This window comes from Rhinatrema bivittatum, chromosome 18, assembly GCF_901001135.1.
Source record: "Rhinatrema bivittatum chromosome 18, aRhiBiv1.1, whole genome shotgun sequence".
NCBI classification, from domain to species: domain Eukaryota; kingdom Metazoa; phylum Chordata; class Amphibia; order Gymnophiona; family Rhinatrematidae; genus Rhinatrema; species Rhinatrema bivittatum.
Genome location: NC_042632.1, coordinates 41257415 through 41280359, shown reverse-complemented (window position 1 = coordinate 41280359; position 22945 = coordinate 41257415). Strand labels below are relative to the sequence as shown.

The window sequence follows — 22945 nt, the reverse complement described above, 5'->3', positions numbered from 1 at the left end:
AGGCATGTGTGAAAGGGAGGACTCTTCCGTTAGCGTAGTCCAGGCATGTGTGAAAGGGAGGACTCTTCCGTTAGCGTAGTCCAGGCATGTGTGAAAGGGAGGACTCTTCCGTTAGCGTAGTCCAGGCATGTGTGAAAGGGAGGAATCTTCCGTTAGCGTAGTCCAGGCATGTGGGAAAGGGAGGACTCTTCCGTTAGCGTAGTCCAGGCATGTGGGAAAGGGAGGACTCTTCCGTTAGCGTAGTCCAGGCATGTGTGAAAGGGAGAAATCTTCCGTTAGCGTAGTCCAGGCATGTGTGAAAGGGAGAAATCTTCCGTTAGCGTAGTCCAGGCATGTGTGAAAGGGAGAAATCTTCCGTTAGCGTAGTCCAGGCATGTGTGAAAGGGAGGACTCTTCCGTTAGCGTAGTCCAGGCATGTGTGAAAGGGAGGAATCTTCCGTTAGCGTAGTCCAGGCATGTGTGAAAGGGAGGAATCTTCCGTTAGCGTAGTCCAGGCATGTGTGAAAGGGAGGAATCTTCAGTTAGCGTAGTCCAGGCATGTGGGAAAGGGAGGATTCAATTGCTGACCCCAGCTTGTTGTCTCTTAGGTGCAAGAAGTCACCACAAAACTAGTAAAATGGTCACAGACAGCAGAGGAGAGTGAAGTGGAGGTGACGCGGACACGGAGGAAAGTCATGCCGCTGCACTGTGATGTCATCGGAGAGCCATTCTGGGAGGAGCATCCAGATATCCTTGCTGATGACAACTGATGCGCCTGGAAGGTCTGTGGTGTGGTGTAATACCTACAGTCACTGGGGAAGGAGAGCTAGAACTTTGACCACAAATCCTGAAGAGTAGAAGAAGCCAAGAGGAGGCCATGGAGAGTGTGAGAGAGGCACCTCTGGGACGTTGTCTGGGAGGAGGAGAGAGTGTGATTTTGATAGACTGCCAAGCCCTTGTATGGGAGGGGGGAAGGCATTCCATTCTTGCAGAGCTTTTGTCATATTCCAGATCCAGCCTCGCAGTATGAATGCAGCATATTTACTAAATATTTGTTTTACTATGTAAGTTTCTCACAAAATGCTAATAACAGTTTCCCCATTATTCCTCCTTGCGCACTGCTGTGGGAAAAGTTTTTTTTCTCCCAGTGCTGTTTGATCTAAGGCCTGGTTCATGATGGCCAGGAGGAGGATTCTCTTCTGATCCACTAATAGACTTATGTACTTGTGGAGTAGAGATCCTACAGCATATAGAAGCGGGTTTCTAGAATTTAATGGGTAAAATGTCAGAGCAGATCCCCACCTGTCCAATACTAGCATGTGTGAGAGTTAATGAGGAGCAGCACTGGTCCTTTCTGTTCAAACACCATTCCCTGTAGCTTAAGATTAGTTCATGGGCTCTCACAGCACCAGGATTCCTTTAAGATCACAGGGGTAAAAGTGATTTCTGACAGGTTGCCTTTATAATAAGCAGGATTCACTGTTTCATGTATTTTGATACCTGTATGACTGTGATTTTGTGTTTATTGACTATGAATGTGTTATGTTGTACTTCACCCTTGACAAATGTTGGAGATTGTGGAATATAAACTTTTTAAATAAATAAACTCATATTTATTTGATGTCCTACTGGACTTGTACATTTCCACTAAATATGAATCATTGTACCTATCAATCCACACGTCTTTGTATCTAATGATCTTAAGGTGGCTAAACAGGTGGATAAAGCGATGGTAAAAGCTAGAAAGATGCTTGGCCACATAGGGAGAGAAGCTGTCAGCAGAAAAGGGGAGTTGATATTACCCTTGTATAGGTCTTTGGCGAGACCTCACTTAGAATACTGCGTACAATTCTGGAGACCACTCCCTTAAAAGGATATAAACAAGATGGAGATGGTCCAGAGGGTGGCCACTAAAATGGTCAGTGGTCTTCGTCCTAAAGCATATGGGGATAGACCTAAAGATGTGAATATGCATACCCCGGAGGAAAGGCAAGATGGGGGTGATATGATAGAGACATTCAAATATCGCAAAGGTTTCCATACACAGGAGGTGAGCCTTTCTCAATGGAAAGCAGGTTCTAGAACGAGGGGTTATGAGATGAGGTTGAAAGGGGGTAGATTCAAGAGCAAATTTAGGGAATATTTCTTTACAGAGAGGGTGGTGGATGCGGGGATGGATAATTACAGGGGGATCTCTAAAGAGTGATGCTAAATTGGATGGATGGGCAGACTGGATGGTCCACACGGTCTTTTTCTGCCGTTATGTTTGTATGTCTTCCAGCAATCACTTTTGATTACTGTCTACTGCTTTTGGGCCTAAGGGAAAAGTGGCTTATAAACTGAAAAAGTAAGAAAATATTTTAGATATCATTGCAATTGTTTTAAATGTTTGGCTCTACAGTCCTACACTACAAACAAAAGTTCCAAGTGGGTTTAAGATTCCTCCCATGCCGTCCCATTCACCTATACATTTCAAAACTGAGGACTTGGAGTAAAGGGGACAGATGTTCTGCTACACCTAGGACAGTCCATTTTTAAAGAAACGGTCTCATGTCCTGCTTAAGTGAGAAATGGATGCACAACTTTCCTGTTTTCTTCAGCCTGGCCATACCCAGAAAAAGATACGAGTGACACACTTAGATCTAAGATTTGTAAAAGAGAGGGTGTGCCGTCGTCATCATCATCATCATCCCTCAACTCCTCCTTCCCTTTCCCTCTCATCTACCCCAACAGGCCGCTGGTTCCTCTCCATCTCCCATATCCCTTAAATTCACACCCACCTCCCTTCTTAAATTCTTTTCCAGCCCCTCCTTCCACCCCCCCTCCTGTTCATCTCCTCCGCCCATGGGTTTCTCTCTCTCTCCCCCCCCCCCCCCCACACACTCTCTCTTCCTACCCTCCTTGCTCAGATTAATCTCTATCATCCCACTTCCAGCTTCCTCGTCACCCCTCCCTCCTCTTGTTCACACTGTACTATAGGCAAAGCAGTAGCAGGTCAGCAGATCAGGGACGCAGTAAGGGTGTGCTCCCTGTCCCCCTGGCTGCTCTTCCCCTGTGATCAACATTTCCTTTATGACCAGGAAGCACAGGATAAGGAGGAGCTGCCACGGAGACAGAGACTGCATGCTTACTATGTCCCCACATTGTTGGCCCTGCTGTTGCTCTTCCTGCCATGAAAGAAGGGAGGTGGATGAAGGTTGATCTTTTAAACACAATCTTTGGTTATGGCTGTTACACCAAAATGTCCTGTACCATGGATAATGTATCAATGCCTACCAGAGGTTGAGACCATTCCCCACATCAATACATTCATTTTATCAATTAACAAGAGCATGCATTTTAATCCACCTCTTCTGTTCCTCTCCTTTCCCTCTACTCCATAATCTGGACAGCTGCTACCCTAGGTCAAGGAACTCAGAACATGTTAATACTGTAAAAAAAGAAAACAAACAGAACCCAAAGACTATGTGATGATGATCTGGGAATCATTCCTACACAAGCTTAGCTAATATGTCCTTCAGGTGAGTTTTAAAATCTGCTACTGTTATGTGGAGGTGCATGGATGCAGTCTTCAGATAAAAACCTGACCAAAGGTTCAGTAAGACTTTTATTGGCAGGAGTGAGCTATCCCCCGTTTTCAGGGAAGACTGAAAGGCTAGCAGCACAGGCAGGAGTCAAATGTTTTGTTTTTTTTGTATCGCGCAAGCAAGGAGAATAAATTGCTATGCTTTAAAGTACAGGAATCTGCCGTCTTTTTTGAAATCTATGTTGTTTATTTATTTGAAACTTTTATATACCGGTATTAGTAAGCATACATCATACCGGTTCACATTGTAACTAAAGGCAGAAATTACAATCAACAGGGAGGGGGAACAAGGAGGATTATACATAGAGCAGGGGGCATAGAAATTAAAGCATTAAAACTGTAACGGGCTATTTACAGGACTATATACAAATTTAAGCAGGTTACTTACAGGAAGTGTAAAAGAGGGTTCAATTAAGGCAGGGGCTGGTAGGGGGGGGGGGAGGAAGGGCGGAGAATTAGTTAGGGTAGAGGGGGGAGGAGGTGAAGATTAGTCAGGGTAGGCTTGTCGGAAGAGCCATGTTTTACGTTTTTTTCTGAACTTGGAGTAACATGGCTCCAGCCTGAGTGTGGTGGGGAGGGCGTTCCATTGTTTAGGGCCTGCAATGGATAGAACGCGATCCCTAGTTGAGGTGAGGTGGGCTTTTTTTAAGGGGGGAATGGAGAGGGTGCCTTTATTGACAGTTCGAGTGGGTCGTTCAGTGCGTATGGGACAAAAGGGTTCATCTAGCCAGTTAGAGTTGTATGAGTGGATGGATTTGTGTACTATGGTTAAGATTTTAAAGAGAATTCGGGATGCGATGGGGGAGCCAGTGGAGTTCTTTGAGTATAGGAGTGATGTGATCAGCTTTCCGTGAGTTGGTGATGACCCTAGCGATAGCATTTTGGAACATTTGTAAGGGTTTGGTAGTGGAGGAGGGTAGACCGAGGAGGAGGGCATTACAGTAGTCGAGCTTTGAGGAAAGGGTAGCTTGGATGACGGTGCGGAAATCATGATAGTGGAGGAGGGGTCTGAGTTTCTTCAGGATATTGAGCTTGAAGAAACCTTCTTTGAGGATGGAGTTGATCTGTTTTTTTAGATTGAGTTGTTGATCTAGGATTACTCCAAGGTCTCTTACAGTAGTGTGGGGCATTATGGTGCTGAAAGCTGGGTCATTGGAGATCAGGGGTTTGGGAGGGAGGTGAGGAGAGGAGAGATGAGGAGCAGCTCAGTTTTAGAGGAGTTTAGTGCAAGGTGGATATTGGTGAGGAAGTCATTTATGTTGTCCTGAGTTATCACACTCAGGACAAAGCCACAACACTGCTAGTTAAAGGAGTTCTTCTAGCACTGAAATGTCACAGGGAAGAGCTGTGGGAAAAGGAATTTATTTCATTGTAAGTGAGAAAGGAGGTAGTGCTGGCCAGATAGTGGAGTCAAAAGGCTGCTGAAATATCTGCATTGAGAAGATTTTTTAAAAAGCAGCAGCATTGACACTGCAGGAATTATTCAGTTTACCAAAGTGCCACATAAGAAAATCTTGCCATGCCTCTACTGCAAGCCAATGGGCACTTCCCAGTTCTTGGGCCATATCACCATGCTGCACCAATTAGAAAGTTAGCCTTTTTAATGGAATAACTATGTGCATTATAGATAAATATGAAAATTATATGGCCATCTGGATTTCATTTGTGCAATACAGGGAAACACATTTTGAAACGGCCACTAAATTGGACAACTTGAAATCATTTCAGTTGGTTGCAAATACTAAGTTAAGACATTTACAATAGCTTCCTGTGTGAAATTGAAATCAGTCATTATCGGTTGTTACCTTATTTTACTTAAAAATGTTGTAGATTTCAGCAGTGCAAAGCACCTATTGCAGTCACCATCTGTCCAGGGCTGGTTTTAGGGTAGAGTGAGCAGGGCTGTCACCCGGGGTGCCTTATGAGGGGTGCTACTGACAGATCAGTGGCAGCAGTTTTCCTTGCAATGCTCATGCCCAGCTGAACAGGACTCCTTAGGGGAGCTTGCATGTTGCACCTTAAGTCATGCAAAGAATCAGTCCCAGTAGATCAGAACAGCAGAAGCAGGGGAATATACATGCCTGCACTTCCTGCATTCTGATCTCCTGTATCAGAGAGGATGCTGGGGACAAGAGGGCAATTAAAAGGCAGGGGAGGGGATGCTTGATGAGGGAGGGGTAAGAAGTGGGGATGGATGCTTGGGGGGGGGGGGGAGAGACCCCCCACACCCACCTCACTTATAGCTCCTTCTTGCCCTCTCTTCCCAACTAAAGCCCCTAAAGATCAGGGGCTGGGGATCAGTTAGGGAGGGCCATCTATTATTTTCACTCAGGGCACCATTTGCCCTAGAGCCATTCCCTGTGACTGTCTCATCTGTCTGCGTGTTGGTGGCCCTCCGTATAAGTTGATTTGGCTGAAATTTGCTGTAACAACATTCCTGTCCAAAGGTAGAGTCACTGATACACATGATCGCTTCAGTCAAGCCAAGCACTGATGGCAGCTGGCAGGAATCTGGGTTTAAAACACAAGTCTAGGCAACAGGCCTTCCTTGTGTACATTACATGATCAGTAGCAAAGGGACAAGCAGGCCCAATGTAGTCTATAACCTAATAAAAAATAACCATATATTTATAACAGTTCAAAAACAAATGAATATATTATTTAAAACCGGGCACTACAGCTTCTAACTGTGCCCTACATCTCTCAGGCCGGAAGCACGCCACCTCCTCCCCGAGTCTGTCCCTGCCGGCTCCCCGCCGCGCACTACAAAGCACGCACCCGGTCAGTCTCCGGCGCAGGACGTCGCTGAATCCCCCCGATGACGCCACAATGCCGGCGTCCCCGTAACCCCCAGCGACCACTGTGCACGTGCTCCCCGCGGCTCCCTCACGTGCTTGAGCTCTCGGCCGCCATTTTTTTCACACGCTCCGTGCCCCACGTGGCACCAATGGGAAGGCGCGCTGGCGCAGGAGGGAAAAAGGGCGTCGAGGGCGTGGCCCGCCGAAGGGGGAGTAGGGGCGGGGCCAATGATTTAAAACAAGACCGGCGTTCTAAGAACGTTGGCAACTAACCGAAGGAAAGAAAAGCAACAAAGAAAACAAACAATCGGCCGCCCGCTGAGCAGGGCATGCGCAGTGGCTGAGATCACAATAAAAAAAACAATCACAATCCCATCATGGAGAGGAGCGGCCCGGGCGGAGCCTACAGCCCGCAGAGCCGGCCCAGGCAGGCGTGGGAGCGGTGCTCCGGCGCAGGGGGAGGAGCCGGGGACCAGCCCAGGCCGCAGGAGGCTGGGGAGCAGATCAAGGAGACCCCCCGTAGAGCAGAGGCCGGCGGCTACAGTGCCCCGTGCGGGGAGACCGAGGCGCTGCAGGTGAAGTCGGAGGCTGCCGAAGGCGAGGACGCGGCGAGCCAGGGCGCAGCCTCTGACCACCGGAAGGGTCACTGTGACCACAGGACAGCCGCCTCCCGGGTATTGTGGGAGGCCACTGAGCAGAGGACGAGTCACAATGACTACCGGGCAGCCGGCCTCAGCAGAGGATTATGGGAGGCCCCTGAGCACAGAAAGGGCCACTGTGACACTGAGCACAGAGCTGCCACCAGCACCAAAGGACCATGGGAGGCATCAGAGAGCAATCAGGAGCCCCTGACCAGAGATGATAAGAGTAGGGCCAAAGCGCTATGCGAAGACAGCAGAGGCACTAGGGGCATGCATGTGATAGTCCGAGAGCGAGCCATTAAAACCGAGGATGTGGAGCGGGAGCGAGCGGAGGAGCATCACCTGGAGGAGCAGAGGGAGAAGAAAGATCTCGCCGGCCTTGCTAGGCCGTCCGCCCCCAACGGGTACCTGCACCCCCAGAACAAGGAGGTCTTGCTGGCTCAGGATCCCAGTGTCTTTGGGACGCTGTCCCAGGACCTGAGGATCCCGTTGACGCTGCACCCTGTCCCTCCCGGCACCAGGATCCAGTTTCAGGGGGCCCCTGCCGCTTCGGAGATGATCAGACTGACAAAGATGCCCCTGACACCGGTCCCGATTAAAATGCAATCTCTAATGGAGCCTTCAGTTAAAATTGAAACGAAAGATGTCCCCCTCACAGTGCTGCCCTCAGATGCAGGTATATTATAGCGATTTAGTAGAAACTGTTCAGAGATGTAGTTGGCCCTTTTTGCTGCCTCGACTCCATCCCAGGTGTTTATCTTACCCAGTAGATTGTGTATGCAGTATGTGACAGTGGCCGCAGTAGTGGGGCTTGGCATCGGCACCAAAAATGGGATGTGAGCCAAAGGTAAGACATCTAACCAACAAGCAAGAGCAACGTGGTATTAGGGGAAAAAAATCCAAAAGTAAGATGTCTTACCTTTGGCTCTCATCCCATTTTTGGTGCCGATGGCCACTGTTAGGCTAGGAGATGTGTTCTCTTTATTTACAAATTTGACAGAAAGAAGGGTCAACAAAGCAGGCTGTAGGTGAGACCTTCTTATTGGGCTGCTCTGCTCCCTTCAGTAAAGAATCGGAATTTACGCTGGGCTTCAATAGTGCACAGTAAGCTGGTTCTGATAAATTTAAGAATAAAAATGGCTTGCTCTTAGTTGTCTGCTAGTAACATCTGCAATAGGAATTTTTAAATTGTAAAAAAAACCCCCAAAAACCTCTCCGGATTCTCATTCATAAATCGTTGGTAGGTTTAAAGATGTATTTTCAATTTTAAGAGATACGTCAACTGCACATATTGGGGTAGATTTTTAAAGAAGCGCGCGCTACCCGGCACGCGCATGCGCCGATTTTATAACATGCCGGCGCACGCGTGTTATAAAATTGTTGGGCGGGGGGGGGGAAGATGTAGGAGATTTCCGCACGGTAACACATCCCAGCCTTCCCCAGTTCCCTCCCAGTCCGCTCCTCCCCACCCCCCAAACCTACCCTACCTTATATTTTTTTTATTTTTCAAGATGCTGCTCCACTGGAGCAGTAGTAACTTGCAAACAGCCGCTGTAATGGCCACCTCCAGTCCCGTCCGCCCCCTTATCTGGGCCTGGCCCTTCGGCGCGTAACAGGGGTCCTTTGAAGATGCGCTCAAGGCCCGTCCACGCGCAGGGGGAATAAAAATGTGGCCGATTTTGTCTAACTTTCCACAGATTCAATGCACTTGCACAAGCTGAGGACACATGCCAGTGACTAACGTATCTGTTTTCCCTGTCTAACCCTTCCTAGGGTAAATCTCTTCTGATCGCAAAGCTTTGCTGACCCTTCATCAATTATACGAGACCAGTGCCCGGGCCCGACACAATAGTTTTTAGGAAATATGCGTAAAGTCTGTATAAGTGAACTACATTTACCTTTCTGAGGAAGAGTAGATACATTGTGAAACAGCGCATGATAATGGTTTAACCAAGATTGCTGACTTGGTTTTTTTTTTTTATTATTTAATGTAACAACTTGTGTGGTAGTATCCATGGTAGCAGATTTCTCACCTTCTAAATGCTGTTACCAAAGGAACAGCAGCTGCTTTTAGAGAATAGAACACAAAAACACCCATCTTTAATTTTTTTTTGAAACCAGTGCTCCATCTTTGATTTCCTTTTTAGCCGGGCAGAAAGTTTGTTAGAGCTCAAAGCAGACAAGACTGGCATGGAGCTCTGCTTTCTAAATTCTGTTTTCCACAGGAAGAGTATTTGTGCGCCAGAGATGGCGATTGGTGACAGTAATTTAGTTTCACCAGGTGCAATGGAGAGTATAAGTAAAATACAATATTTATTTGTTTAGAAATTGTTATATACCGATATTCTAACAGTCATAATGGTTTACGCGTTTAAAATAACATTTGACTTACAGCATTGAAAAACTATTGCCTTCTCAAATTCAATTCTATTTGGGAACCATACATTGTCTGGAGGGGGTCTGGCCTTTTAATTGTGACACTGAGCTCTTCATGGGATACTACTTTCTTTCTGAATGGAGAAGCGACTAAATCCTAAGGTCTATTACTTGACTGGAACGATGCATTTCTATGCATTTTTTTCTTACCTTTCTTATCAAGCATGATGGGGGGGACGGACATTGCAATGTATGATGTACATTTCTAGCACATATTTGTTATAAGCTGTTTACCGACTTGTATAATCTTATTATTGCTCATGTCTTTAAATTTACTAACAGCAGTAAAAATTATAAATAAAAAAAAAAACAACATTTGAAATCAGATAAAACATTCCAATTCCTAAACATAAATAATCTATCTTTAAAAATAATTGCACAAAATTAACTCTAAAAAGTAATATAAAATGAATCATAAAAAGAAAATTATATTAAAAAAATAAAAGTAAAATAAAATTAAGTTGTATGCCTTTAAAACATCCTAGCGTAATCTTTGCCTGCTGCTGATATAAAATGTCCGATCATCTCATAAAAGTAACGTGAAAAACCCTGATTTGATCTGTCAGTAAAAGCAAACTGCACCCTTCCTAAACTGCTCGGTGTTTCAAAAAATATACACAGCAAGTAGCCGTACACTTTATCTCTAGACTTGCATTGCTAAGCTAATTTTTGCAATGCTTCATGCAGCTTCTTGTAATTCTTCTGCACCCCTCTGGGCTACCATGCTCTAAATATTGTCACAAATCAATCCACACACACTGAGAACTGCTTGATTCATGCATGTGAGGTCACTTCTGACATCACAGCTAATATAGACCAATAAGGTTTAAGATGTGTGATGTCATTTGTGACTGCATGGCACTAGAATGGGAATACTATTTATTTATTTATTTATTTAAAATTTTTATATACCGACATTCATCAATGATATCACATCGGTTCACAGTGTAACGCAAACAGACGCCTGGAATAGCGCTTTACATCGAACAAACATAACAGGTTAACAAAAGAGAGATTTAGTGGGGGGGAGATATAATGGGGAAAATAGCATTAAGAATTGTAACCAAGAATTGCAATTATATACAATATGTACATTTATAGGAGGGTACGAAATATATATATTTGGGCAGAATTTGAGAAGGGGGAGGGGTGGGAAGAGGGAGGAGTGGGGAGGGAAAGGAGGGGAGGGTTGCAAGGTGGAGAGGGAAGGGGAAGTTAGGTGTATGCTTTAGTGAAAAGCCAGGTCTTAAGCTTCCGCTTGAAGGTTTTTAGACATTCTTCTTGCCGTAGTTTGACTGGCATTGAGTTCCAGAGGGTCGGCCCGGCGATCGAGAGTGCACGGGCTCTTGTGGAAGTTAGTTTGTAGAGTTTAGGAGAGGGGGTGGGCATGGTGGCGAGATGTGGGTGTCTGGTGGGCTTATTAGATTGGTGGAGGCGGAAAGATTCATTAAACCAATTCATTTCAGGGTTGTATAAAGCCTTGTGGACAAGAGATAGAGCCTTGTATTGTATGCGGGATGCTATTGGGAGCCAATGCAGGTCTTTTAAAACAGGTGTGATATGGTCATGTCTGCGTGAATTGGTCAGTATCCGGGCTGTAGTGTTTTGCAGTATTTGAATGGGGTGGATGGCATTGTTCGGTAGGCCGAGGAGGAGGGAATTACAATAATCGGTTTTGGCGAAGATGGTGGTTTGTAATACTGTACGGAAGTCAGGGGGATGTAGTAGGGGTTTAAGTTTTTTTAGGGTGTGAAGTTTAAAGAAGCCCTCTTTTAATATATTACTAATGAATTTCTTCAGCGTGAAGTGACCATCAAGAATGATTCCCAGATCACGTACGTGTTGGGCGAATGGTATATGAGATAGAGGGGGGGGGGGGGGGGGGGGGGGGGGGGTTAGGTTGGTTTTGAGGTGAGATGAACATAATTTCAGTTTTTGTGGTGTTTAGGGCTAAATGGATGGATGAAAGTAGATTGTTTATGGCTTGGAGAGTGTCATTCCAGATATCCATGGTTTTCGATAGAGAGTCGGTGATTGGTATGAGCAACTGAACGTAATCAGCGTACACATAATAAGGGAGATTAAGACTAGAAAGGAGGTGACAGAGGGGTAGGATGTAAATATTGAAAAGGGTTGAAGAAAGGGATGAACCTTGAGGGACACCGTGTTTGAGGGGAATGGCCTTGGATTCATGATTTCCTAGCTGGATTTTGAAATTTCTGTTGCTAAGGTAGGAGTTGAACCAATTGTGGGCAACACCTGTAATGCCAATTTCAGTTAAGCGCTTTAGGAGAATAGAATGGCTGATGGTATCGAACGCGGAAGAGATATTGAGAAAGGCGAGGATATAGGATTGCCCTTTCTCGAAACCTTTAAGAATATGATCTGAAAGGGAGAGTAAAAGAGTCTCAGTACTATGGGATTTCCGGAAACCGTACTGAGCGGGGGCAAGGATGTGGTTATCCTCGAGGTATTCTGTAAGTTGTTTGTTGACGATTTTTTCAAGGAGTTTAGAAATAAATGGGAGATTGGAGATGGGGCGATAATTAGCTAGATCAGAGGGGTCAAGTTTAGGCTTCTTTAGAATAGGTTTGACGATTGCCTGTTTAAGAGGGACAGGTACCTGTCCAGAGTTAATGGACAGGTTAATGATGTTTGTTAAGGGTTTAGCAATAATATTAGGTATAGTAAGTAGATGTTTCGTGGGAATTGTGTCAGATGGGTGTGTGGAGGGTTTGGCTTTCTTGATGAGAATTTTTATTTCAAGTGTTGAGGTGCAGTCTAGGGAGGAGAGAACTTTAGTGCTGTTGCTAGTCTTTGTTTGGTTGGAGTCAAGTTCAGAGTGGTTGAGGGAATTAGATGAGGAGTTAGTGAACTTGGATAGTAGATTGTTTATTTTAGTTTGGAAGAATGTGGCAAGTTCCTCACATTTGGATTTGGCTACTTCATCTGGGATGTCAGGGGCTGCTGATTTGGTAAGTGAGGAAACGTATTCGTATAGTACTTTAGGATTGTATTGGATTGTATTGTACTAACCAGCTGTGATCAATATAAACCTTACATCATATATAAAAATGCATTGAATGTAATTTGTTAATGTATATTTTGCTGTTTTTATGTACTGTATTCTGCCATGAATAAAATGTGGTAATTTTGGTGGGCTAGAAATTGTGTGTAAAAACAATTAAATAAACTTGTATATATGAATTGTTAACACAATTCATACATCCAGCATTCTAAGCCACTGCAGAGCTTTAGTGGCGTTTCAGCAGCCTCGCAGGAGTTAGATGTGACCCCTGAAAGGAAGCCCCCAAATCTTCATGAAAGCAAGTTTTGGTTTTTTTTTTTAAATTTAAAAACACTCGCAGAGCAGCTATGGGACAGTAGTGGATGGTCCTCTCTGGACTTGCTCTTTAAAGACAAACGAATATGAAGGAGCCATGGAAGGAACAGGTGCAACATTTTAAAAAATATAATTGCAAATGATTATTCCTGCTGCCCAGTGATAACTAGCAAAAGGCCATCAGACTACAGTACCTTTTATGTACCAGCCCAACAACTCTTACATAACGTTGTGCCTTTTGTATTTTACTTTAACACTTATTAATTGCTAATAACCACACATCATAAATGCATGTTTAGCATAAAGCTTGTTCACCCATTTACGTAAAACTGGGAGCAGCAACTATCACATTCCAATCCGGCTGCAAGAAGCAAGTTCTTATTTTAATATAATTTGAAACCCTCTCCTCAGGAGCTAAATTTACAGTAACTGAAATGCCTCCCAGAAAAATTGCTGCTTTTAGCCGTCTTGCGGTACCGATAATAATTCTCTAAGCTTCTCCCTGCCCCAGGTCAAGACCATTCCAAAATTCCCTGCAATAACTGGAAAAGCCCTCTTCCTAGCCTTTTGCAGGTAAACCTCTCGCACAAAAGGAACGGCCTGCAAGGACTGAAGACTTCTGGTGGGGATATAAACTGTCGGTCACGCCGCATAAAACCCAGGGGCCTAGATCATACCTTGAATTTACAATGATGTTCAAACAGGAATGCAAAATAACAAAATGGTCTCTCTAAGCCAGACCCACACAAGACTGTAGCGGCCGTATTTTGTAAGATGCAATCTCCTCACCGTCCGCTGAGGTAAACCTGTATATGTAGAAGGGCAGTACTCCAGTCTAGATAACGTGAAGGATTTGAGAACTGAACAAATAAGGACACAGCTATTGTAGCATTGACTTAACAAGCGAGGTGGTCTAAGCCTCAGATGATAGCACAGAGTCTAACCAATAACCCTAAACTGCATACTGATGACCGTACTAAATTGCTAGAATGATCTTTAAAACATGATTAGGCTGCTCCTTCCCCACCCAAAGTGCCTCAGTCTGCTTCGTATTTAACTGAAATTTATTTTCCCATAACCATTGGGAGATAATCTTCAATCCATTGTTGATCAGCCCTAGTTCCTCGAGGCCTCATATAGTGACTAGTAAGAAACCTGAATATCAGCCCTAAAACAATGGTATCGCAGTCCCTTCACCCCAATATAGCACAATGCTGCCGTATAAAGGTTAAATAAATAGGGTGGCAGGGCTGAACCCCGGTGGCGCCCACATGAAAAAGAAGGCAATCCGACCGAGCACTATATCACTCGGTGTAGCTGACCGTAACTGGGTCAAGCATCTAGCCATGGTGAACGGTCTCAAAGGTTGCAGTCAAATCTACAAAAAAAGAAAAAAAAAAGCCGCTGTTATTCATCCCCCAGCCCCCTTCATCAGGAGGATTCCCGAAAACCTGATGGCAAAGCAGCAATGCGTTGCCATTCCCTTCTCGAGAAGCAGGTTGGAGGCAGGTCTATAGTGATGCTTCACCACCATTTCTTTAATACGGGTTTTCTCCAGGCCCCTCTGAAAAACCCCTTCCATCAGTGATGTCTCTGCTATATCTGCCAGACTTCTCCTTCACGGCCTTAATTGAGAAAGAGGGACATGTAAGACGAATGTATTCATTTTTTTCATTAGATACAGAATTGCCCGGGTCTCCCTGTGGGCCCTGGTTCCTTGTTTCCCTCCTAAAGGCTCCCAATCAATTCTTGTAGCAGACATGACAGCTCCCTCTGTGTCTCGCCCATGATTTATCAGCTGTTGGCAGGTATGCAGCTAATCCATGCACAAGGAGAACTAGAAGAACGTGTGTGTGTGCATGGAAATAAATCACTTACAGTATTTCTGTACATTGTCAGTTACCGTAAATGTGTATATATATATATATAATTATTTATATTTGACTTCCAGGGTGATACAGAGTCGCCAGCTCCTTCAAGGCCGCTAACACAGCGCGAGCCAATCAAGAGTATTCATTTAATTTTTCTAAGCATTCTGGGATTTCTTCAGGTTTTTGAAGAAGCAAAACAGGCTTCTCTATCAAAGGATGCTTAGAATTTGAAAATCTAAAGTGACTTCAGCTATTGCTGAATGGCCTGGAGTTAGCTAGTCTGTGGCTATCTAAACAGAAATTAATCAGAGCCAGCTAAAAGCACATTCATTGCCTTTGTAGGCCCCTGTAGAACAAGTAGGACTCCAACATCAATAACGTCTTTATCCATTTCTTGATTGTGTTACGTAGGTATGCCTGATACACCCTTTAGTAAAGACAGGAATGGCCACGTAAAGCGGCCAATGAATGCTTTTATGGTTTGGGCAAGGATCCATCGGCCAGCACTAGCCAAAGCAAACCCAGCTGCCAACAATGCAGAGATCAGTGTGCAGCTAGGGCTGGAGTGGAACAAACTCAGTGAGGATCAAAAGAAGCCATATTACGATGAGGCCCAAAAGATTAAAGAAAAACACAGAGAGGAGTTCCCTGGTAAGGAAAATCTTTCTTTCTTTCTTTACATTTTAGTCATAAATTTAATTCAGATTGTTGACTACACAACTGATGAATATGGGAAACGACAGAAAACATCTGATCCAGTCTAATGTAGATGATGTAGATGAAGAATGTATCAGTCATCTTGTCCATGATATTCTTTTATTTAAATTAAGAGGTTCTTACACATACAAGGTACAATAAAAACAGGAAAACCTAAATTCCAAAAACTACAGAGATGGTTTCACCTCTCACATTAATGCAAGAGTTTCTTATGGCAATCAGTAGGGCCATGCTAAAAAAAATGTTTTAGGGCAAAACCACATTGTTTTTGTTTGCGTGTTCTCAAAAGAGTGCTCAGGAGACCACTTGTAGAAATGATGACGTGTGATGGCCAAGGCACTCGACACATTTGCTTGACTAATGAGCATATCAAGCTCTGTAACCTGGTTGTTTCTTAACATAGGCATTTGTCATAGCAGCCTTTGTGACATCACATGTAGCTCTGTTTCCCTGGGGACCCGCAGGATAAATACACATAAACATCTGATCGCACCAACAGAACGTGCTCTCTCTAGAGCTCAGAAAGATCTTGAAGTCCTTCTGAGCGTGCGTGGGTGTTCCCACGCACCACTGCGCGAGTCTTCTCAGTCCTTTTTCTTCCTCTCTGGTGGATAGAACATTTTGTTCTCTCTCTTGCTGGTTGCTGCATTTTTTCACATAGTATTGGAGTTTCCCTCTGAGTTTTCTGTTCCTTTATTAAGCCGCCTCCAAACCATATTTTTTTTTTCATCATTTATTCCTAGCCTCACCATGTCAGAAAAAAGTTCCAGGTCAGGTAAAAAACCTTTCAAATGTTGTTTGAGATGCAAGCATAAAGTGTCTGGCTTAGATTTGCATGATATTTGCATCAGGTGCCTCGGACCCAATCATGATACAGCTAACTGTTCAGCATGTGTAAGAGTGTCACCTAAAACACTCTCCTGTACAGATCGTAAACTTAAGTATCGGTTCTCCTCTCCTTTGGATAAGGAAGCAAAGGGTTCTAAGAGACCAGTGCCAAAATCAAAAATCCTAGAGACTCCGAAGCACCATAGCCATGACTTGAACAGTTTGAAAGAGCACCATAAAAGATCTAGCAAAAAGTCATCATTAGCACCGCCTTCAAAGAAACACCGCTCCGAGTCACATTTGGCAGGGAAATCTATGGCACCATTCACTCTTTCAAAGCAGCACCAGACTAAGACCATGGCTCCATCTACTGTCAACACCAAAGCATCCGTGCCAAAGTTGCTTGAGACGTCCATGCTCTCTATGCCTTCAACCTCTGGGCAGAAGCTTACAACACAGACAACCTTCAGAGTAAAACCTGTTTGCAAGGAATCCTCTTCGGTATCATCACCTCCAGAATCAAATAGTTCATCACTTCATCCAAATTGCCATTCTTTTGTTCAAAAAATGTGGCTGGAATTTGTTCATAATTATATGAAACCATTACCATTAATTTCACCTTCACCGACTATGAAGAAGCCTGTTATACAAAAGTTCACTTCGACTTTATCTTCTCCGTCAACAATTCCTGCCTACCGAAAGCGTCCTAAAACACAGATTTCACTGAAATCTCATGAATATGCAAAAGAGGAGCCAATAGTTATTTCTGATTCAGATGAGGAGGTGATAATTATTTCTGATTCAGATGAGGAGTCATTCTCGCATTCAGATCAAGCATGGGACTCGTTCGAAAGTTCAGAGGAATTCCTATCAGACCTATCACCAGAGCCAGCAAGTACTACTGTGCTACCAGTTGACATGTCGTACTCATTATTTATACAAAAGATGACAAATTCTATCCCATTTGCGTTGGAGAAAAACAAGTCCAATAATGAAGACTTTCCTGGCATTTCACAGATAATACAGCCACCTGCACAAGCTAACGCAGTGCCCATCCATAAGAGACTTCAGCACCTTCAGTCGAAGATCTTGCAGATGCCTCCACCCATTCTTCCAGTAGATAAGAAAATAGATTTGAAATATAGAGTGCAACAATGTCCAGAATACATGAAGAACCAACTGTCTTATGATTCAGCAGTAGCCGAGGCATCTCAAAAGAAAACAAAAAAATCTAACACATGTTCCGGCACATCCCCCGGAAAAGACACAAAATTACTGGATACAGAAGGGAAAAAGATGTTCCAGTCAGCTATGTTACAATCAAGGATATCAGTGCACCAATTTCAGATGGTTCAGTACTTGAATAATAAATTACAAAAAATAAGAGAAATAACAACTACGTCTTCGGATCTTCAAACTACTCTTGCTCCGCACATCAGTGATGCAGAAGAATGTACCAAACACCTAATTCAGTCAGGATATGATGCTTTTGACACATCTTCCAGAGCCACAGCAGTAGCGATAAGTTCCAGAAGACCTGCATGGCTAAAAGTTTCATCCCTAAAAGAAGATGAGCACGATAAACTGGCAGATGCCCCATGCACAAGCAAAAATAGTTTCAGCAACAAAGTAAAAGGAGAAGTGGATGTAATTCAGAATCATTGCTCCACATTACAAACACAGTCAGTGACTACTACAAATGAGTTTTATCAAAAGAAATTCCAACATCAACAAGCGGGCAGGCGATACCAACCATACCAATATCACCAAAGCAAACAGCAAACCCAACGTCAACAAGTAAGACCCCATGCCAGAGAAAAAAACCAGCAGAGGCCTACCCAGCAATTCACGCAGAAACCTGATCCTCAATTTTGACCACTTCTATTCAGCCCACTCTCTTCCTATGCAAAGTTTTCTAGTGGGTGGAAGAGTGTATCATTTTTATACTCAATGGTCTCTTATAAACTATGGACTACTGGATTTTAAAAATAATTCATTGAGGTTATCACATTAATTTTCCTCCTTAATTTTCCTCCTTAACCTCTTCAAATGCCTCTGTTCAGGTTCTGTCAGAAGAACATCTCAATTGGAGTTCATAGGAACTTGCCTGGACACAAAGGAACAAACCAGCTCCCAAGCCCACAAATGTAGGTAATATCCTAACTATCAAATCATCAAAAAAACCCACATTACTCCAAATTATATCCAAAATCAATTCTTTCTTATATTACTATAATCCTTCAAAAGACTCAAAAAGAATTCAATAAAACTCTAAGAAAAATTCAAAAACGTTATTCTTCTAAATTGAAATATTGTTTCATCAAAACTGGGAACAGTCCACTACTCTCGTGGCCAAAAATGGCTTAAAAACCACTCACGGTAACCCAATATCTCAAACTGGTGGTAGCTAAATAAACATTACTAAACATATTCTTCAAGAACTACTTCATCGACTTTGTTTCCATTGAATTTAAAGAGATGGATACAGATATTATTTTAGAGTCCTGATAATGAGGCTCTAACTCTCTCTTACCAGATGGGGGCTCTGCTATTGCTGGAGCGCCGGGACTTAACGTTTCGTAAGTCTGGAAGCTCAGCGCCTGCTCCTGGCCGATTCCTCCTGCGACTGCATCCGGCGTAGATGAAGGCGTTCTTGAGAAACAGTCCTCTATCTGTGGTTGATTCATTTGCGCAATTGGAGTTGAGGAAAGCTCTTACACTCTAGCTTTCCTCTTTGTATGTGGCATCTCGATAAAAGGAAGACCGAATGAGACGCTGAACGGAAATACTTGGAAGTGCTTTTCCCCGCCATTTTTGAAAGAGGTGTATTGCAGCGCTCGGCGAGCGAACTTTGAAATGGAGAAAATAAAAGTAGTACAGATGAAGTTGACGAAAAATACTTTGGGGCAGGTTTAAAAGCCCTAAGCGGGCCGGGCCTATTTTCAAAAGGCCCGGTGGCGCACGTAAAGCCCCAGGACAAGTGTAAGTCCGGGGCTTGCAAAAAGGGGTGGAGCATGGGCGGGAAGTGGGCGGTGCAGGGCGCGGCCGGAGCCTCCAGGCACAGCAGCCATTTGCCGCTGTGCTCGGGATCCCTTTTCACTGCCAGTAGCCCGAGTTTCCAGAGTTTCCAGGCAAGTTACGCCTGCTCGAAGCAGGCGTAACTTGCCTGCGTTGGGCCGGCTGCCGGCGCGTCAGGGTCCGGTCCGGGGGCTGGTGCGGAGGCCGCGGCCACGCCCCCGATGACGCGCCGGCCGCAACAAGCCCCCCCGGAACGCCCCCCCCCAGGAAAGCCCCAGGACTTACGCTTGTCCTGGGGCTTGCGCGCGCCGCCGAGCCTACTCAACATAGGCTCAGCGCGCGCAGCGGGAGTTTGGGCCAGGTTTTCAGAGGGTACGCGTGTATCCCTTTGAAAATCTGGCCCATAGGTTTTAAAATCCGGCCCTTTGTGCACGGAGACATGTTTGGTGATTTGGGGGTCATTTTCATAGCGTATCGCCGGAGTCCGCCCCGGAAGAGGAGGAGTCGTGACGTCGTCGGGGCGGAAGCGGCGGAAACTTGGCTGGTGGCGAAAAGGTAAGAACCCTTTTCGCTGCCAGTAGCGCGCCCAATAGCGCCACCTTTTAAGATGGCGCTATTGGGTGCGAAAGCCGGCAGCGATTGCACTACGGAGATGCGATCGCTGCTGGCTTTCGCAGGGCCGCCCCCCGCTTCGCTCCCCCGTACGCCGTGCGTAGGTTTTAAAATCCGTGCGTAGGTTTTAAAATCCGACCCCAAGCCCAGCGTGCGCTGCCTGTTCCCTCCAAGGCCGCTCCGATTTTGGAGCGGCCTCGGAGGTAACTTTCCTTCGCCCCCCCCCACCTTTGTCGGCAAAGTTACGCGTGCTGAAAGCCCCTGGGCTGGCGCAACGCCCCCGGGCACACCCCCAAAACGCTGCGTCGTTTCGGGAACGCCCCCGGACACGCCTCCGTCGCCCCTTTTCGAAAGCCCCGGGACTTACGCGCGTCCCAGGGCTTTATGCGCGCCGGCGGCCTATGCAAAATAGGCACGCTGGTGCGTGAGGGCCCTGTGCGCGCAAATCCAGAAGGATTTACGCGCACAGGCCTTTTAAAATCCGCCCCATAGGTTTTAAAATCCGGCCCTTTGTGCACGGAGACATGTTTGGTGATTTGGGGGGTCATTTTCATATCGTATCGGCTGAGTCGGGGCATCGTCGGGGCGGACGCGGCAAAAACTTGGCTGGCGGCGAAAAGGTAAGAACCCTTTTCGCTGCCAGTAGCGCGCCCAATAGCGCCACTTTTTACGATGGTGCTATTGGGTGCGAAAGCCGGCAACGATTGCACTACGGAGATGCGATCGCTGCTGGCTTTCGCAGGCCCGCCCCCCCGCTTCGCGCCGTGCGTAGGTTTTAAAATCCGACCCTGTATGCACAGAGACGGGTTTGGTGATTTGGGGGGTCTTTTTCATGACATAGGGGTAGATCTTTAAAAAATACGCGGGGGAGTGAGAGGCGATAGAGGCTGAAGGATAAAGCGTTTTTTCTACAATTCCTTTTACCACAAAACTGTTACCTGCCGGACTCTGAGCTGCCGCCTGGTGTGCCACTTCCTGGTTTGCGCCCCTCGACGTCATCAAAGGGGAGGAGCCGGTAAGGTTAAAACCGGCTCCCCCTGCGACGCGTGCCGTCGCCGCCACACTGCGCGTGCGGCTTTGTTTTGGATCCTAGGAAGGAATCGAGTTTATTCAGAAATATATACAAGGAAATTCTTAGATTCTAGATTGATTAAATAAGATATATATACCCAGGTTGATTTTAGGCAATTAGTAAGTGACATTTAATTCACCTTATATTTGAATTTATTTCTTATTTTGCTCCCTTAGAAATTACACCTAGGATTTTCAGATTCCTTATAACAGGGTTAAGTAGAGGTTTCTTTAATCATGTTGAAGATTATTATTATTTACTTATTGTCTTTTGAATGCCCTAATATTGATTTGTATATTTACGGTCAAATAATTGTTGAAAAAATTGCATAAACAAATAATAAAAAAAAATTTAAAAAAATACGCGATCGCGTACTTTTGTTCGCGCATGAGGCCGCTCCGATTTCGGAGCGGCCTCGTGCGGTTTTAAAATCCAGCCCTCCGAGGCTGCTCCGATTTCGGAGCGGCCTCGGAGGGAACTTTCCTTCGCCCTCCCCCCCCACCTTTGTCGGCAAAGTTACGCTTGCTGAAAGCCCCCGGGCTGGCGCCACGCCCCCGGGCACGCAGCGTCGTTTCGGGAACGCCCCCGGACACGCCTCCCCCGCCCCTTTTCGAAAGCCCCGGGACTTACGCGCGTCCCAGGGCTTTAAGCGCGCTGGCGGCCTATGCAAAATAGGCGCGCCAGCGCCCTGCGTGCGTAAATCCGGATGGATTTACGCGCGCAGGCCTTTTAAAATCCGCCCCATAGGTTTTAAAATCCGGCCCTTTGTGCACGGAGACATGTTTGGTGATTTGGGGGGTCATTTTCATATCGTATCGTCGGGGCGGACGCGGCAAAAACTTGGCTGGCGGCGAAAAGGTAAGAACCCTTTTCGCTGCCAGTAGCACGCCCAATAGCGCCACCTTTTACGATGGTGCTATTGGGTGTGAAAGCCGGCAACGATTGCACTACGGAGATGCGATCGCTGCTGGCTTTCGCAGGCCCGCCCCCCCGCTTCGCGCCTCCGTACGCCGTGCGTAGGTTTTAAAATCCGACCCTGTATGCACAGAGACGGGTTTGGTGATTTGGGGGGTCTTTTTCATGACATAGGGGTAGATCTTTAAAAAATACGCGGGGGAGTGAGAGGCGATAGAGGCTGAAGGATAAAGCGTTTTTCTACAATTCCTTTTACCACAAAACTGTTAACTGCCGGACTCTGAGCTGCCGCCTGGTGTGCCACTTCCTGGTTTGCGCCCCTCGACGTCATCAAAGGGGAGGAGCCGGTAAGGTTAAAACCGGCTCCCCCTGCGGCGCGTGCCGACGCGCTGCGCGCGCGGCTTTGTTTTGGATCCTAGGAAGGAATCGAGTTTATTCAGAAATATATACAAGGAAATTCTTCAATTCTAGATTGGTTAAATAAGATATATATACCCAGGTTGATCTTAGGCAATTAGTAAGTGACATTTAATTCACCTTATATTTGAATTTATTTCTTATTTTGCTCCCTTAGAAATTACACCTAGGATTTTCAGATTCCTTATAACAGGGTTAAGTAGAGGTTTCTTTAATCATGTTGAAGATTATTATTATTTACTTATTGTCTTTTGAATGCCCTAATATTGATTTGTATATTTACGGTCAAATAATTGTTGTAAAAATTGCATAAACAAATAATTAAAAAAAATTAAAAAAATCGCGTACTTTTGTTCGCGCATGAGGCCGCTCCGATTTCGGAGCGGACTCGGAGGGAACTTTCCTTCACCCTCCCCCCACCTCCCCCCCCCCACCTTTGTCGGCAAAGTTACGCTTGCTGAAAGCCCCCGGGCACGCCCCCGAAACGCCGCGTCGTTTCGGGAACGCCCCCGGACATGCCTCCCCCGCCCCTTTTCGAAAGCCCCGGGACTTACGCGCGTCCCAGGGCTTAAAGCGCTGGCGGCCTATGCAAAATAGGCGCGCCAGCGCCCTGCGTGCGTAAATCCGGAAGGATTTACGCACGCAAGCCTTTTAAAATCCACCCCATAGGTTTTGAAATCCGGCCCTTTGTGCACGGAGAAATGTTTGGTGA

General features: G+C 45.6%; 2 protein-coding genes across 11 annotated transcripts in view; both read left to right on the top strand.

The window, feature by feature from the left end:
- THG1L (tRNA-histidine guanylyltransferase 1 like) overlaps positions 1 to 22945 on the top strand; it is a 42194-nt gene that overhangs the window by 10805 nt on the left and 8444 nt on the right. For 7 of the 9 annotated variants that reach the window (XM_029583394.1, XM_029583391.1, XM_029583398.1 and 4 more), the window contains one exon: positions 588 to 1595. In XM_029583394.1, the coding sequence (XP_029439254.1) occupies positions 588 to 749 (162 nt within the window). In that variant the 3' untranslated portion in view covers positions 750 to 1595. Of the gene's footprint in view, positions 1 to 587; positions 1596 to 15065; positions 15180 to 22945 lie in introns of those variants that run through there. The other 2 variants (XM_029583392.1, XM_029583393.1) reach the window with 2 other exon arrangements.
- Positions 3085 to 22945, top strand: part of SOX30 (SRY-box transcription factor 30) — a 37112-nt gene continuing 17251 nt past the window's right edge. The window contains exons 1-2 of one of the 2 annotated variants that reach the window (XM_029583390.1): positions 3085 to 3500; positions 15066 to 15305. In XM_029583390.1, coding sequence (XP_029439250.1) covers positions 15068 to 15305 — 238 coding nt within the window. In that variant the 5' untranslated portion in view covers positions 3085 to 3500; positions 15066 to 15067. Of the gene's footprint in view, positions 3501 to 6408; positions 7681 to 15065; positions 15306 to 22945 lie in introns of those variants that run through there. The other variant, XM_029583389.1, reaches the window with a different exon arrangement.